The 13933-nt window shown below is 50.1% G+C and overlaps 1 protein-coding gene across 11 annotated transcripts in view; it reads right to left on the bottom strand.

Moving 5' to 3' along the window:
* shank3a (SH3 and multiple ankyrin repeat domains 3a) overlaps window positions 1-13933 on the bottom strand; it is a 189710-nt gene that overhangs the window by 87929 nt on the left and 87848 nt on the right. For all 11 annotated transcript variants that reach the window (XR_002837898.2, XR_002837899.2, XM_023808941.2 and 8 more), the window contains 4 exons: window positions 12906-13022; window positions 6696-6773; window positions 3464-3530; window positions 1794-2115 (listed from right to left, as the gene is read on the bottom strand). Coding sequence is in view for 9 of the 11 variants with exons in the window: in XM_023808941.2 (XP_023664709.2) it covers window positions 1794-2115; window positions 3464-3530; window positions 6696-6773; window positions 12906-13022 (584 nt within the window). In the remaining 2 variants the exon portion in view is untranslated. The remainder of the gene's footprint in view (window positions 1-1793; window positions 2116-3463; window positions 3531-6695; window positions 6774-12905; window positions 13023-13933) is intronic.

Raw genomic sequence — 13933 nt, 5'->3', positions numbered from 1 at the left:
CCCCACATCACTCTGATGGATACTGTCCCTGCTAGCTTGTTATAACAGCTCTGCCTCGAAGGAGAAAGGCTTGACTACAGGGCCTTAATACACATCATGGCAATGGCATGTCACTCCGGGCCATGATGACGGCGTTGGACACATCGTTATGGCCACTCCGGGCCTACCGGCCACCTCTTGGAAGGTGATGTCTTACAGATCTCCAGAGCATCTGAGTGCCTGCTTCCGTGTAACCCGTTATCGTAGATCTGGAACATAATTACACAGAGAGGGCGCAACATCGAATGATGGGGGCTTCACTCGTTGCCACGGTGACCATTTGCACGTACACTGGCACTTGAAAAACACTGAATACTTCAAAGGAGGGAAAACGCAGGCGTCTCTGTCTTATAAGCACCTTATTATCCCGCAGAGCGACCCCGGACGGACAGGTGTCCCGCATAAATGAACCACAGCTGATCTGGCTCTGTAATGGAATGTTCCGTGGCTGTCAGGAATGCGTCTCTGCATCCGGCAAGTGGCGACATTCCGAAGACATGGGCAGGCCGCTGGCTTCCTTTTACTCACGTAAAATGGGTGTGTGATCTAGCAGCCCGAGACTGCCGACGGAATCAACGGGAAGCTTCTGGAATGCAGAACGTCAGCACCGAGACGTGATGATAAATCTCCAGTCTGCTGGCCGTTCCTTATGCCCGCTGTGCCGGCATTTAAATACCAGAGGGACTCCCTTCATCGGTGGGATATCCTAGCGGATGGAAACAGGCCTCCCTTCCGAAGCGGCGCACCTCATGCACCGCCCTGCCCGCTGCCCCGCCTGCCAGTCAACGGTGCCACACGGAGGCTGAGCCGCCCTTTGCCAGCAAACTGCTGTGCTCTCCACAGTGATCATTATTAAAGGTGTCCATCTGGTGCTCATTCTCGCAACTTAGGGGGGGCTGTCATCTGTGCTCTCTGCAGAGTGGTGCTGCCCTCCTGCCCCCAGCAGGGGGCGCCCTGCCAGCACGCGGATCCTACGGCTCTCGATGACTCACTTGGCAAAGGGGACAAGCTGCCCTTTCAGACCTGGTGATGATTCCCGTCCGGCACAGGGACACATTTAGGATGTGCTCTAGCTCATGTGGGTTAAACAACAAGGTGACGGCCATTTTGGAGAGAGGCTACCACAGAACGGCACACAGGGATGACAAGGTAGAATGACGAGAAATGAAATTAAATAAGGAAATGAGGAGAAATTAAATGAAAGAGTTAAAGTAGAAATTATAATGTGTGAGTTGAGAGTAGCTGAGAGGAGGAGAGAGGAACACCGATAAGGAGAGAAAAGCAGATAGGAGGTGAGTGGAGCAGAAAGGAGCACTATCCTTAGGGAGCACTGAGGAAAGGGGACATGTGAGGAGAAGAGGAAAGGCAAGAGGAGCACTGAGAAGGAGAGAGGAACAGAGTGGAGCACTAAAGAGAAGGGGAAAGGAGAGAGGAGCACTGAGAAGGAGAGAGGAACAGAGTGGAGCACTAAAGAGAAGGGGAAAGGACAGAGGAGCACTGAGGAAAAGAAAGGAGCAGAGAGGAACACTGAGGAGTAGAGTGGAGCAGTGAGGAGGGGGGAAATGAAGGAGAAGCACAGAGCAGGAGTGGAGAAAGGAGCACTGAGGAGGAGGGAAATGGAGAAAGGAACGAGGAGGAGAGGAAAATGGAGAGGAGCACCAAGCAGGAGAGAGGAGCAGAAAAGAGAACTAAGGAGTAGAGAGGAGCAGAGAGAAGCACTGAGGAGGAGAGAGCAATAGAGTGATGGGATCTACCTGAGGCGGCCTCGGCCGGGTCGGGGGAGGCTGAGCTTGTCGGCCTCCTCCTGCACACACTGCAGGGATGGTGAGCGGGAGTGCGAGCTGCGGGAGCTGGCTGTGCTCTGCAGGCTGCTGTCGGCCACGTCGGGGGGCGGCGGCGGAGGCCCGGCCAGCGGGGGCAGGCTGCGCAGCGACGGCGCCGGAGAGTTGGCGGGCCGGCCCTCGGCGTTCAGGTTGTTGTCACTGGTGGAGCGCAGCAGCGAGCGCGGCGACGTCAGCGTGCCGGTGCCCGTGGCCCGTCGCCGGCTGGTATACGACGGGGTTTCCCTGAAAGGCACTGGGGGGGCAATGAGGAGGGGGTGTTAAACACAGGAATTATATACCTCAAACCCCCTGATGCCCTACAATCACTACAGAACACTGCACTTTCATGGTTTACCATTGACACTGACATCCAACACCAGCATTTCAAAGACAACCAGAGTCAATTTTCATGCTAAAGAGTAACAGGAAAGCCCAGCACCCTGGTCCATCCTAAACATTTCCACAAGACCTGCTCCGCATGAAACAGCAACCAGAACCCCGTGATGTGGGGATGAGTTTGGGTTTGGGGGGGGGCGGGCTCCAGCTCCCTGTCTGGGCTGTGAATCACCCCAAAACCACACATTTTCAAGAAGACCTAAGAGCAGGATACTGCAGTCTAAAGGAGACCCCAGAGCTTCCACACGGCCCCCAGCAGGGGCTGCCTTTTTACAGTAACGCCCTCGTGCCACTGCATTCGCCCCGAGACATGGCGACTAACCCGACAGACACACCTTAGGCATGATATAACAGCTTTACGTGCTTCTGTCACTGCACAACTGGCCCTATACACAGCCGGCAGGCCACTAAATTATGGCACCAGAATCTGTCCTGAAGACACTGATGCAATATCAAGCCTGCCAGTGGAGAACCTGAAGGAGAACCCATCCTGATGGCCGAGCGTCAGGCTGATGAGGCTGCATAATCAGCTGCAGCTCGCTCCTTCTTACTGCCTAAACTTAGCAGGAGAATCCATGCGAGGAGCGGCCAGTCACCTGACAGCCGGTGAAGGGCTGCCAGGACAAAGGTGACAATAAGTTAAAAACAAAGGCCATCAAATTACAGCCAAAGTCAGACAAAAGTGTGAAGGATTTATACTTAAAAATCCTGTCTATAACCTCAAATTCACACAAAACAGCAAAAACCACCCATTTCCATGGCAACCTGTTTCCATGGTAAGTCCTGTACCTGTAACATATTTTCTAATAATAGCAAGCTCATTCCAACTTTTACTGTAAAGCTGTTTATCTGCAAGTTTTTCAGTAACTAAATCACCATGGAAAGTATGTTTAACGTGATTACAATTAGAGGCAGACGCCTGTGAATCCAGTGACTGTGAAAAGACATCTGGTCTTGGCGAAGCACCATCTAGGGTATTTGGTGAGCAAAACTAGTAGTGTGAGTTTGATTATTAGCCATACTCAAAATAACACTGCCAGGGTTTAAGTAACCCTAGCGATCCCACTCTGTGACCATACCAAAATACACAATGTTGGTCAAGATTGGGCAGCGTAACCTGTTTTAAATTTAGTGGTCGGCACCAGGGCCCCGGTTGTCATGGAGATATATACAGCCATTCATACTCAAGGCCGCTGTTGACTTACCTACATCTGATACTTTGTGGATCTTTATGATCTCGGCCAGGTCGAAATTCCCAGCGATTATGGCCACCTGCATGAATACAACCACAAAAGGGAACCCCGGAGTTAACAGAGAATCAAAGGTTCATGACTCGTACATGTGCTGGCGGTGGGAGAATGAATACAATAAACTTACTTATTTAATAAATATTACTTAGCTCTGATAAATGTTCTTTTCCATTTTAAAGAAATTATTAATATTCTAATTGCAAGACCCACAAACATATCATCAGCTTGGCTGAGTGGGTGACGAGCAGCGGGGGGGGGGGGGGGTTATAGGCCACCCTGTCCCTGGGGAGCTGAGACTCTGCTGCACGTCTTTCCAATACCGCCACCGCAGTGACACCCTGCCCTGTGTGCCGCCATGTCATCGCCACGCTGTGCGATTACACTGACCCTCCAAAAACACGCCAGCGGTATGACAGCTTAGTCAAATCTGAGGGCCCACTGCTCAGACATGCTTCCAGAGATCAGAGCTGGACTGGCCATCGGGAAAATTCATTGAGGGGACCCCCCAGTCAACAAACCATACCAGGGGCGGAACTTACTGCACAAAGTCCTGGGTTGATTTTTAATCCCAGTCCAGCCCTGCCGGTGATCCAGCAAAGTGCTCGGTTTAGAGGCTGAATGAACAGCCTTACAGCCATCAACATCGTCCCCCAACACCCTCCCACGCCGCCTCCTTGCTCACAACCATCCCGGAGAAAAGCTCATCAAAATTCCATCCTTTCTGAGGCACGTTCTGGTTCCTGGAGCACAGGTCATCGCATGTGATATATATGCAATATGATATATAGCAATATCAGACTGCTTCTCGGGGAACTGCCTTTGAAATCGACCTAAACAGCCTCATGAAAAACAGATCTGAAATCATAAAGCCAGGAGTTACACGTCTGCAGTCGGTATTGAACAGTCAGGAGATTAAATTCCATCTTTGTTTAATTATCTCCAAGTTCTGCACCCAGCCCCTGCCCCCCCTCCCCGCCCCCCAGACCTAACGACTAACACTGTGATCTGATGTCTATTTGTAAAGCTGAATGCAGGTTGAAGAAGAGATTTATATGAGTTTACTTTTAGACGTTCGATTTGGTGGATCTTCGCTTCCAGCCCTGATGAAAGGAGCAGTACCAGCACATTCTGTTCCTAGTCTCTCACCAGGCGGGCTTTTCCCTTCACAGGATTTAACTACGGCCTGTATGGTTCCTACTAAACCCCCATTGCATTATGGGAGTCTGAAGGTGTCACAACTCAATCCGACTGACCTCGAGGCTCCCTGTCCAGCCGCCTGTTAGTGTAAAAAGCTCAGTTCAGGATGCAGTTCTGATCTGATGGGATATGACCTGCTACTCCATCTCAGAGGATGTGACCCTCTCCTCCAACTTAGAGGTCATAAACCTCTCTACCCTCTCTTTTTGAAGCTCATTGACCTTTCCTCCTTCTATAGAGGTCAGGAACCTTTCATCCCTCTCTGGAGCTCATAAACCTCTCCTCACTGTCTGGAGCACATAAACCTCTCTTCCCTCTATGGAGGTCAGGAACCTCTCATCCCTCTGGAGGTTAGGAATCTCTCCTCCCACTCTGGAGGTCAGGAAGATCTCCTCCATCTCTGGAGGTTAGGAATCTCTCCTCCCAATCTGGAGCTCATAAATCTCTCCTCCCTCTATGGAAGTCAGGAACCTCTCCTTCCTCTCTGAAGGTCAGGAACATCTCCTCTATCTCTGGAGGTGATGAATCTCTCCGCCTTCTCTGAAGGTCAGGAACCTCTCCTCTCTCTCAGAAAATGTCCCTCTGCTCCTGCTGCCTCACCAGGGGTCGATTCATCTCCCAATGTTGTCCATGCTTCATTAAAGACACATCTACAACAGCTCTCAGATGATTTTCCTATTTGCTCTGTCCACTTACCCTATCAAGTGCTCCTGCCCTTTTGGCAAATAAATCAGGCTAAATTTGCCCACATGAGGCAGGATCAGGTACTGATTTAACAATGAACTTCTACTCCAGAGGCCTATTTAGTCATCAAGCCACATCTCTGAAAGACACCGCTCTGTGACAGGATGCCAGGCTGCATCTTAACTCCCCACACCTTCTCCTAAGAGACGTCCGTACCTAAGCATCTCTGCATCGCAGCTGCCGGCTACTTTCAAGGGAGATCTGTGGGAGGAGGAGCAGTAGCGGGGCTGACAAGAGTCCCTCTCAGCCATGCAGTGAGGTGAGTGTACCTTTTCACTCTACCTTCTTCATGACGCTTAGTCAAACCCTGGACCATAATGCATTGCACAGGAAACCATGGGCCCATCACTGTATCATTAGCATGCAAAACATTTTTACAGAGGAAGACTTCTTTATACCCCAGATATACGTTGTTGAGCAGTGCTCCTTTGGGTTAATGGCTGAATAAAGTGTCTGTTTCTTTAAACCATGTCGGTCTTCTGTTTTCCTCTGTGAAAATGCAAATGCCAAATCCAGGTCAGCTCTAGTACAGGTGCCAGTAACCTCTATGTGATTTCTGTAGCGTGTCAGCATCGGCGGGGGGGGGGGGGATGGAATCGGCTGCAAGATGCTCCTCAGCGGTAGGCGTCGTAATACAGCAGAGTGACTCTTATGAAGGATCACCGACGAGCACCGAGACCATCTGCAGGCCACGCAGGCACTCTGCCAGGGGCAGAAACGGCCTGGATTTATTACCATTACGGCCCCCGGGGTGAGTCCCAAATCACCAAACGCCTCCCACTATCAGTGGCGGCACATCCACAAGTTCTGGGATAATCCCTCGAATTAGGGTATTTGGGTACAAAAAATCCTACCTGGGCACAGGTCTACGATAAACTGTATCTGGAGCTACAGTTTAAAGCACGGAGTAAGACTAAAACTGTGCTCTCTAGCACCCCCCAGTGGCAGTCTAGTACCGCATGCAGTAAGTTTTACTCTCAGATGAGTTCAGTAAAGGCGTAAAAGAGGTTGAGGGTGGAGCGGATCAAGGTGTCGGCGCCCCCTTCCTGTGACGCCTGTGAACTGCCAATGAGATAACTGGTTAGGTTACCTCATACCTCCGGTGTGAAATGAGTCCTGTAATTGCCGTTTAAGTGCAGTAAAGTGGGAGGTGTCCTTCCACCTGGCCTGGAGGAGATCACAGAGCTCAGCGAGCACCTCCCGTCGCTATCAGGACTGAAGGTGAAACAAGCGATCTTCTCCTTACCTGGAATGCTGTCTGACTGTTGTAGTTCTTAATTTCTTTATTTGCTCCCCGGAACAGCAGAACTCTGGCACAGCTATCCTAAAAAAATGAAGACAAAGTGAATCCGTCAGTTCTCTGGATGAAACGACATTGAAGATGTCATTTCTCCACATAATACTTAATTCCCCATTTAAACCCCCGGGCTGTCATGTTATGACAGAATTTTAGAGGACAGGCGTGATTCTGCAAATGAAGGGAAGAGGCCACTGTACGCAAAAACCAGATCTGTCCTCCAGAACTGGCAGGCATCACACATTCCATCACACCATACAGGTATCTGGACATCTGGCCAACAAGTTGCTATGAGAGCATTTTCTTCTGGAATATGGTACTGACCCAAAGCCTTCATGTACGACCTCCTGTGACCAGACCAAGGAGAGGACCCCCCCCCCCCCAAACTCACAGGTGGGAGCCCAACAGAACCAAAAAAAAACCTGGAAGTTGACAGAACCATGAGAGCCTTGAGAAAATGCTTCCACAGGTGTTGTGAGATCCACCGAGCTGTGGAGAGGCGTGTGACTGATGCCAGTGGCCAGAGACTGAGGCAGATGGACTCTCACCTTGGGGTACTGCCCCCTAAAGGCAGCGGGCTGCTTTCCCCTCTGCAGTTCAACTAAATACAGAGCAATCACACTGCCACCTCATTAAAGCACAGTACACTTCACTGCACTGAGCCATATTTTGCCCAGTGAACTTCACTATTCCTATTTGAGCCATTTCTGTTATTTTTATATTTAATTGATATATTTATACTGTGCCCAGCTATATATTCTGTTTATGCTTCGATTTATTTAATATGTATTGCTTAAATATATACCCCTGAGGTTCCTTTGTTTTGATTTGTGCACTCTGTTTCTGGCACATGTCATACGTTACTGACTGGATGCTGTGAGTAAGAATTCCCATGTTCCCGATGTATATAAAGCGAAACTCGTGTCCGGAATCCTGGGCCGGACAAACACGATGTTTACAAGCCCAGGTGGCATGGCGGCCCAGAAGCAGATGCCGCACTGAGACAACACCGTTATTAGCTTTAATGGGGCATGGTGACGTCCGTTAGCCATGGCCCATCGTGTCGGAAAAAGGGGAGGATAAAAGCTGTGGATGCAGGGTCGTGTGCCGGTGCCACGAGCCAATCTGGGCGGGCCAAGGGCGCTGCAGAACATTCTGGGGGGTATGGGAGGAATGAGCCGACCGATATTAGGATGATGCAGGAATGTGCGAGCAGGAGGCTGGTGCTAGACGGCCTCCGCGTCAGCAGATGGCGGTTAATCCGCTCCGGGCAGCGGGGAACTGCGTCTCGGGGTCTGAGGGTTCAGCCATAGCCGAGGTGGGGCTGCAGCAGCACATCCGTAACGCGGAGTCCGTATGGGCCGTGGAAGCCCCGGTCCACACACAGCATCAGGATAAGGCTGCATTCCAGCCGACGCACTGCGTGGAATATTGATGGTGAAAGGGGGAGGGGGTGCTTCCTTTCCTTGAGCTGGGGGGGCTCTGCAGGCCCCCTCTCCCCACCGCCTCCGATTCCCGTGTCGCCGGGATCCTCCTCCCTCCTCCGAGGCTGTAGGGGGATTTATGCTCAATCTGCAAGTTTTTAATTAAAGAGATCTCGGATTCAGCTGGGCATTGTGCAAAATGCAGTGCGGATGGGGCCCCGGCGCCGTGCTGGCAGAATTAAGCGCGTCTGGATGGGATTATTCAGAGCGGGCGTCCGGCTCTGCGACACCGCTCCACAGTTTAAAGGGAGCACAGAGAACAAATGAACATGCCGTACTAATGTACCCTGTACAGAACTGAAGAAGTTTCATTTATGCTGATCACACTGCCTTCCAGAACTCACCGATAAAGGCTAAAATAATACAGGCCAGAGTCCTGAATAACTCTGGATGACTATTTTCTACTAGTTACCGCAGGGCCGGCCGATAAGCGATCGCCTATGGCGCCATTTGACTAGGGGGCGCAAAAGAGCAACTGAAAGAATCAAAACATCTCTGGTGGCGTCCCGTGACATTAGTCATGCAGACTAGTGTTAATATTTCACTGCTTTTCTTGCAAAACACGTGTGCTACCTAGTTAGCAGGCAGATACTCTTTGCTATTGAAATGTTTTTAATATAATTTTTCATGTCATTTTTAAAAAATGTTTCTAATTGTTTAGCGCCCCCCACAGCAGCATCTCGCCTAGGGTACCAGAACAAAGTAGGGCAGGTCCCCACTTAACGCCTAACAGCAGCTCCTGCTTTCACTGCCCAGAGCAACAGTCTCTTAGCTGTGAATTGTACCATTCCTTAAAAAGGTATTTTCACTCACTGCACTGGAAGGTGGATCATGCAGTTGGTATGATAGTCAGACTGAAACTGAAGACGACTGAAATTTTATTAAATCCACTTGGCCTTAGACGACCAGCTTTAGCGTTCGCGTAGCTAGCGTACGCTAAAGCAGCGCTGGGAAGCCGCAAAGTCGGCGCTATCAAATGCTAACAGCACCCCCTTGTGGTCAAAATTAAAGACAACGGCTAACGAGGAACACAAAAATGAAACTACTCACCAAAAATCTGTTCCACAATTAAACAATGAAAAATTAACACTTCTGAAAATGACTTACCCTAATGAATCACGCATTGTCTCTAGCATTTTAAAAACACACTGTTTAGAAAACCATAGAAATATAAACACGTCAATTCACAGCAAAATGTATGCTATAATTATTTTCATTTTATTGTGGACAAACAATGTCAACATTTGTCTAATTCCCTATGAAACACAAATAACAGAAAACAATCTAATAACAATTACCAGTGAAAGTTTTCCGTGATAAAAAGATGAGCCCTATCATTAGACATGTAGACATTTTTAATCACGGGACCATGTGCGCTACACTGGCACGAGTGAGGATCGGGACGTAGCGGCATGGTTTTACCAATGCTGGGGCGAGTCCCGCTCCATGTTCAGGCTTAGGCAAAACTGTCATGCGTGGCGTTATGCGGTTACGCTGCAGCACGCAGAAACTCGATTTAGGAATATACAAAGATACTGAATAAATCATATTGCTATGATGGGGTTTGGCGAGTGGCTCAGTGGGCTATGTGTCTGTGCTTGTGAGCAGAAGATCGCCTCGGCAGATCAGTTACATGTGTGTGGGCCCTTGAGCAAAGCCCTTACCCCCAGCTGACCCTGCACCCCCCTAAGCTACGGAGAGCAAGATCGGTCAGCGAAGAGAAGCATTCCAATGTACCTGTACTTGTGCAAATGGCAAATAAAGTGTGTTTGTGACATTCTTAAGCAATAGGGAATGTATTTGTAGTTTTGAACAATTGACATTTTATAACCAAAAATGTTATATTTCTGTAATAAGTTCACATTGTACGAGTTATAAAAGTCGCCAAAGTGTATTCAGTCAGGGTGAATGCGTTGGCTTGGGAAAGGCTTCAGATGTTGTGGTTAGATCTTTGGTTGAAAAAGTACTGTATCCGCAGTTAAAGGAATATGTCCACCAGGGGGAGACAAAGCACAGGATGTGGCACTGAATGGCACTGAAGTTCACTTCAGCTGTTATCAAAACCACAATTACTCCACACAGCGTCCAATTTTCTTTCCCTTTGTGTCCTGAGAAACACTCCAGGGCAACTTTACACAGACACCAACATGTGCTAAAACCCTTCTTTTTTTTTAACAAAAGCGATTTTTAAGCAAGAAAGACATCACAAGGATCATAATATTAAATATTTGCTCTTATAAGTTCAAATTGGCTAAATTCAAGCTTCATTCCCATTGTGACCTTTGAGTCTTTGGCTGGATTAATTTATTTTGCACTGCTGGTCTAAAGGGTAATGCCACCCAAAGCAAGGATCACTTTGCATACGGGGAGATGCTTGTCATGTTTCTAAATAACACCATCTTCCAGTTACAGTTCAGTGTGCCGCATATCCTGGGTGCCGTCATTAGAGTAGTGTAGGTAATGGCCAAGTCTCCCCGGGAAGTTTTATATAAGATGCCACCGAGCTGAAACCCTCACAGTATAAAAATTGAGCGAAATCACCCAGTATATTACAGCCCAGTGAGCAGGAGGCACCGCCTTTGGGACACAGCTCCATCTGTGATGGGACAAAAGGGCGCTTTGAGAGCACCGATTCTGTCCGCACCCGATTGGGGAATCCACTCTGCGTATCCCAGCATGCCTCAGCTCCGCTAGCAGACAGCGGGCTCATTGACAGTCAGGCCCAGTCTCCCGTGCCTGTAGCAGCAGCTGAACGCGGCGTTCAGGTGGAGAGAGGGGGCCCACGCTGGCAGACAGCGGAGGGAAGGGAAGCAGGCCCCCCCGGAGGTGCTCACACCCACCCCCACTCCCCCAGCCGCCCTGATTACACTCCCCGTGTGTTTATTCACAGAGCCGGAGTGACCATTGATTTGGCAGGTCGATGGCTGACATAATGTGAGCCCCCCCCCCAGCCCCACTGAGCCATGATCAATGCCTGATCTCCTCACTGCAGCAGCCACCCCCCCCCCCCCCCCCAAAACTAATTTCCCCCCAAACACTCCATGGGCCCCATAGTGATGCTCTCAATCAGATGTTGTCATTTCTGGGGGGTGGCAGTTCAGACAATGCCCTGTCTCTTTGAATTCTCTCAGAAGTTAAACAGCCATCTCTAAAAGCTGCGAGGACTTTGACGGACGCTTCCGGAATGCAGGCCTCACAGTGGATTCTCTCCAGAAGCCTGAAAAGCGATTATGATCAGTGATAACTGCTCCTGTCAATGGGGGATCGTGCAGATGAGCAGCGGGATTTCAGTCCCCTGCAGGGTTAACCAGTGAAATCTGTCCCTGAGTCTTTAAGAAGGATATGACTGGTTTAAGCTGTGTCCAGTTGTTACACTGGCATCTGAGGAAGATGCAGCATGACATCCTATTTCACTGGGACTTGGGGTTTTACATCCATTTAGAGTTTATACACCAGGATAAAGCACAGACCCGGGAAGAGGAAGCGTTTGGCATGGTTTGCCGGGGAAATGCAAAGTGGGGACTTGCGCTTGTTTCCATTGTCGTGAACATGCACCATTACCTTGGAACGCTAAATATTTACCCAGCAGGAAAGCAGTATGACTCATACCACGCCACTGCCAGACCTCTGCCAGAATCTCCCTCCACGTGCCAGAGAGAATGCGGGCACCAGCAGCAAGTGTGGGGGGAGGGGGGGGTAGGCTAGGGTTGCATGAGCCAGAGCTTCAGCCTCCCCCCCACCCCTCTCCCCACCTTCAGCATGTCAGCAGTCATTATGAACATGAATGGCAGACACAGCCAGAATTGCACCTCACTGGGAGCGAAACCGGGCCTGGATCAACAAAGCAGGTCAGATTCCAACCCCCTCCACAGCCATGCAAGCACAGAATCCATAAAGTGGCCAAATCGGCAAACCAGGTCATGTGACCCAGGAGCTTCGATCTGTAAGAGGAGGGGCGTGGGGGTAAGCACAAGCATTTCCGGATTCTGATTGGTTCAGTGCCCACATGTGACTGTGATGTCCTCTTGTGTATGCTGACCATACACAGATTTCAAACATGAAGCAAAATATAGACACGGGCTGTGATCACAGAAAGAGCTACTTTGTTCCTGTAACACGCGCTGCCTTCTGACTTGCTGGCCATGACCATTTTGACATAGTTGTCAAAAAATTCCACCAATTTCCACCAATCAACTAGCGTTCAGAAGAGATATCGAATGACCACACATCATGACAGACACCCTATGCGCTCAGAGACGCCGAGGTGGGGGGCTGGCGTTTGAGGGAAGAGCTGCACACTGGGCGGGGGATCCCGGTGGGGCGAGTTCGTCATGAGGTGGCAGGGGCACGAGGCCCAGCGCTAATTAATTACGCGATTTAACGAGCGGAGCGCATAGGAAAGAAATTTCAGCTGTTAAAGCCAAGCAGAGGATGTTAACTCATCACCACTTAATATTTCAGGTGGCCGGAGATTAAGAGACACTCAGGTTTCTGATGTGTGTGTGTGTGTGGGGGGGGGGGTGTTGCAGCGATACGGGATGTCAGGGCATGTGCTGCGATCAAAGGTGTGCAGCAAACAGCATGACCCAGTCAGAAGGTGGGAACAGGTCAAAGCAGGTCAAAGCAGAGACACAAGTGTTAGAGAGAGATGGCGGGGGGGGGGGGGTTCACCTACCTGATTGTAGAGGGCGCAGACATGCAGTGCCGTGTTCCCCGACGCGTTCTGTGCGCTCATGTCCGCCCCGTAGAACAGTAGGTGCTCCAGGTGCTGCACGTGGCCATGGCGGCAGGCCTGCAGGGGGCGACAAAACGCTCACGTCATGGGCGGGGCAGCCGAAGAAGCTCACTAACAAGCACATGCGCTTTCTGTGACCTTTGCCTTGTGCTTGACCTCTCAAGGAGCTGGGTTGGGTGTGCGTGTGAGAGCTGACACTCCGGAGCCACTGTGTGACAGTAACTGTCAGCCCCCCACCCACCCGAAGTCAGCATATGAGTCAATCATGTGGGAGGCCTTCCATTATAAATGAACCCACCCACTCTGCCCTCTCTGAGTCTCCCCAGGGACATAGACGGGTTCCGTATGAAGGGCCTCTTTCCCTCCTGGAAGCCGCAGTCCCACTATTCATTGGAAAAGCCATTATTAGGAATAATCTCCTTTTCTCAGGCACCCTATACAATCATAGCCATTCTGTTTTTTTACACTCTCAGCCCGTGCATTACAGCTAAAATGAAAATCATAGCTCAGCCCATCAAAGCTTCCATTATACGGCACATTATTCAATATGCCTCCCCTATTAACTATTGTGTCCTATCCTGACAATGAAAAATGCTGCTAAAAAGTGAATTAATTTATTTGTGAACCAGTGTGCTCCTCTCGATCCGACTCGGATTTCAGGGGGACATGGATCACTGTGATCTGCATGGCCACACCCACTAGCCCCTCCCATCCATCTTCCCTTGCGTGGTGGGGTCTGGAAACCCCGGGGATCACACACCTATCTCAAATACGGCCACTGCACTGAAGGAGTCCTACAGGGTTTCTCTCTGATCACAGACCCCTAACTGCCTGGAATTTTGAACTCCGCATCACCAAATTGTCTCCAGGGGATTTTGTCTCCTTGGTGGCATTCTTAGCCATGTTTGTCAGCCGCCTGTCATGGGTGCCCCTTGGGATGGAGATCACAAGATCACAGGAAGTAGCAC

Source organism: Paramormyrops kingsleyae, chromosome 1 (assembly GCF_048594095.1).
Source record: "Paramormyrops kingsleyae isolate MSU_618 chromosome 1, PKINGS_0.4, whole genome shotgun sequence".
NCBI classification, from domain to species: Eukaryota; Metazoa; Chordata; class Actinopteri; order Osteoglossiformes; family Mormyridae; genus Paramormyrops; species Paramormyrops kingsleyae.
Note: the sequence above shows the minus strand (reverse complement) of the source record. Positions and strands in the feature narration are given on the sequence as shown.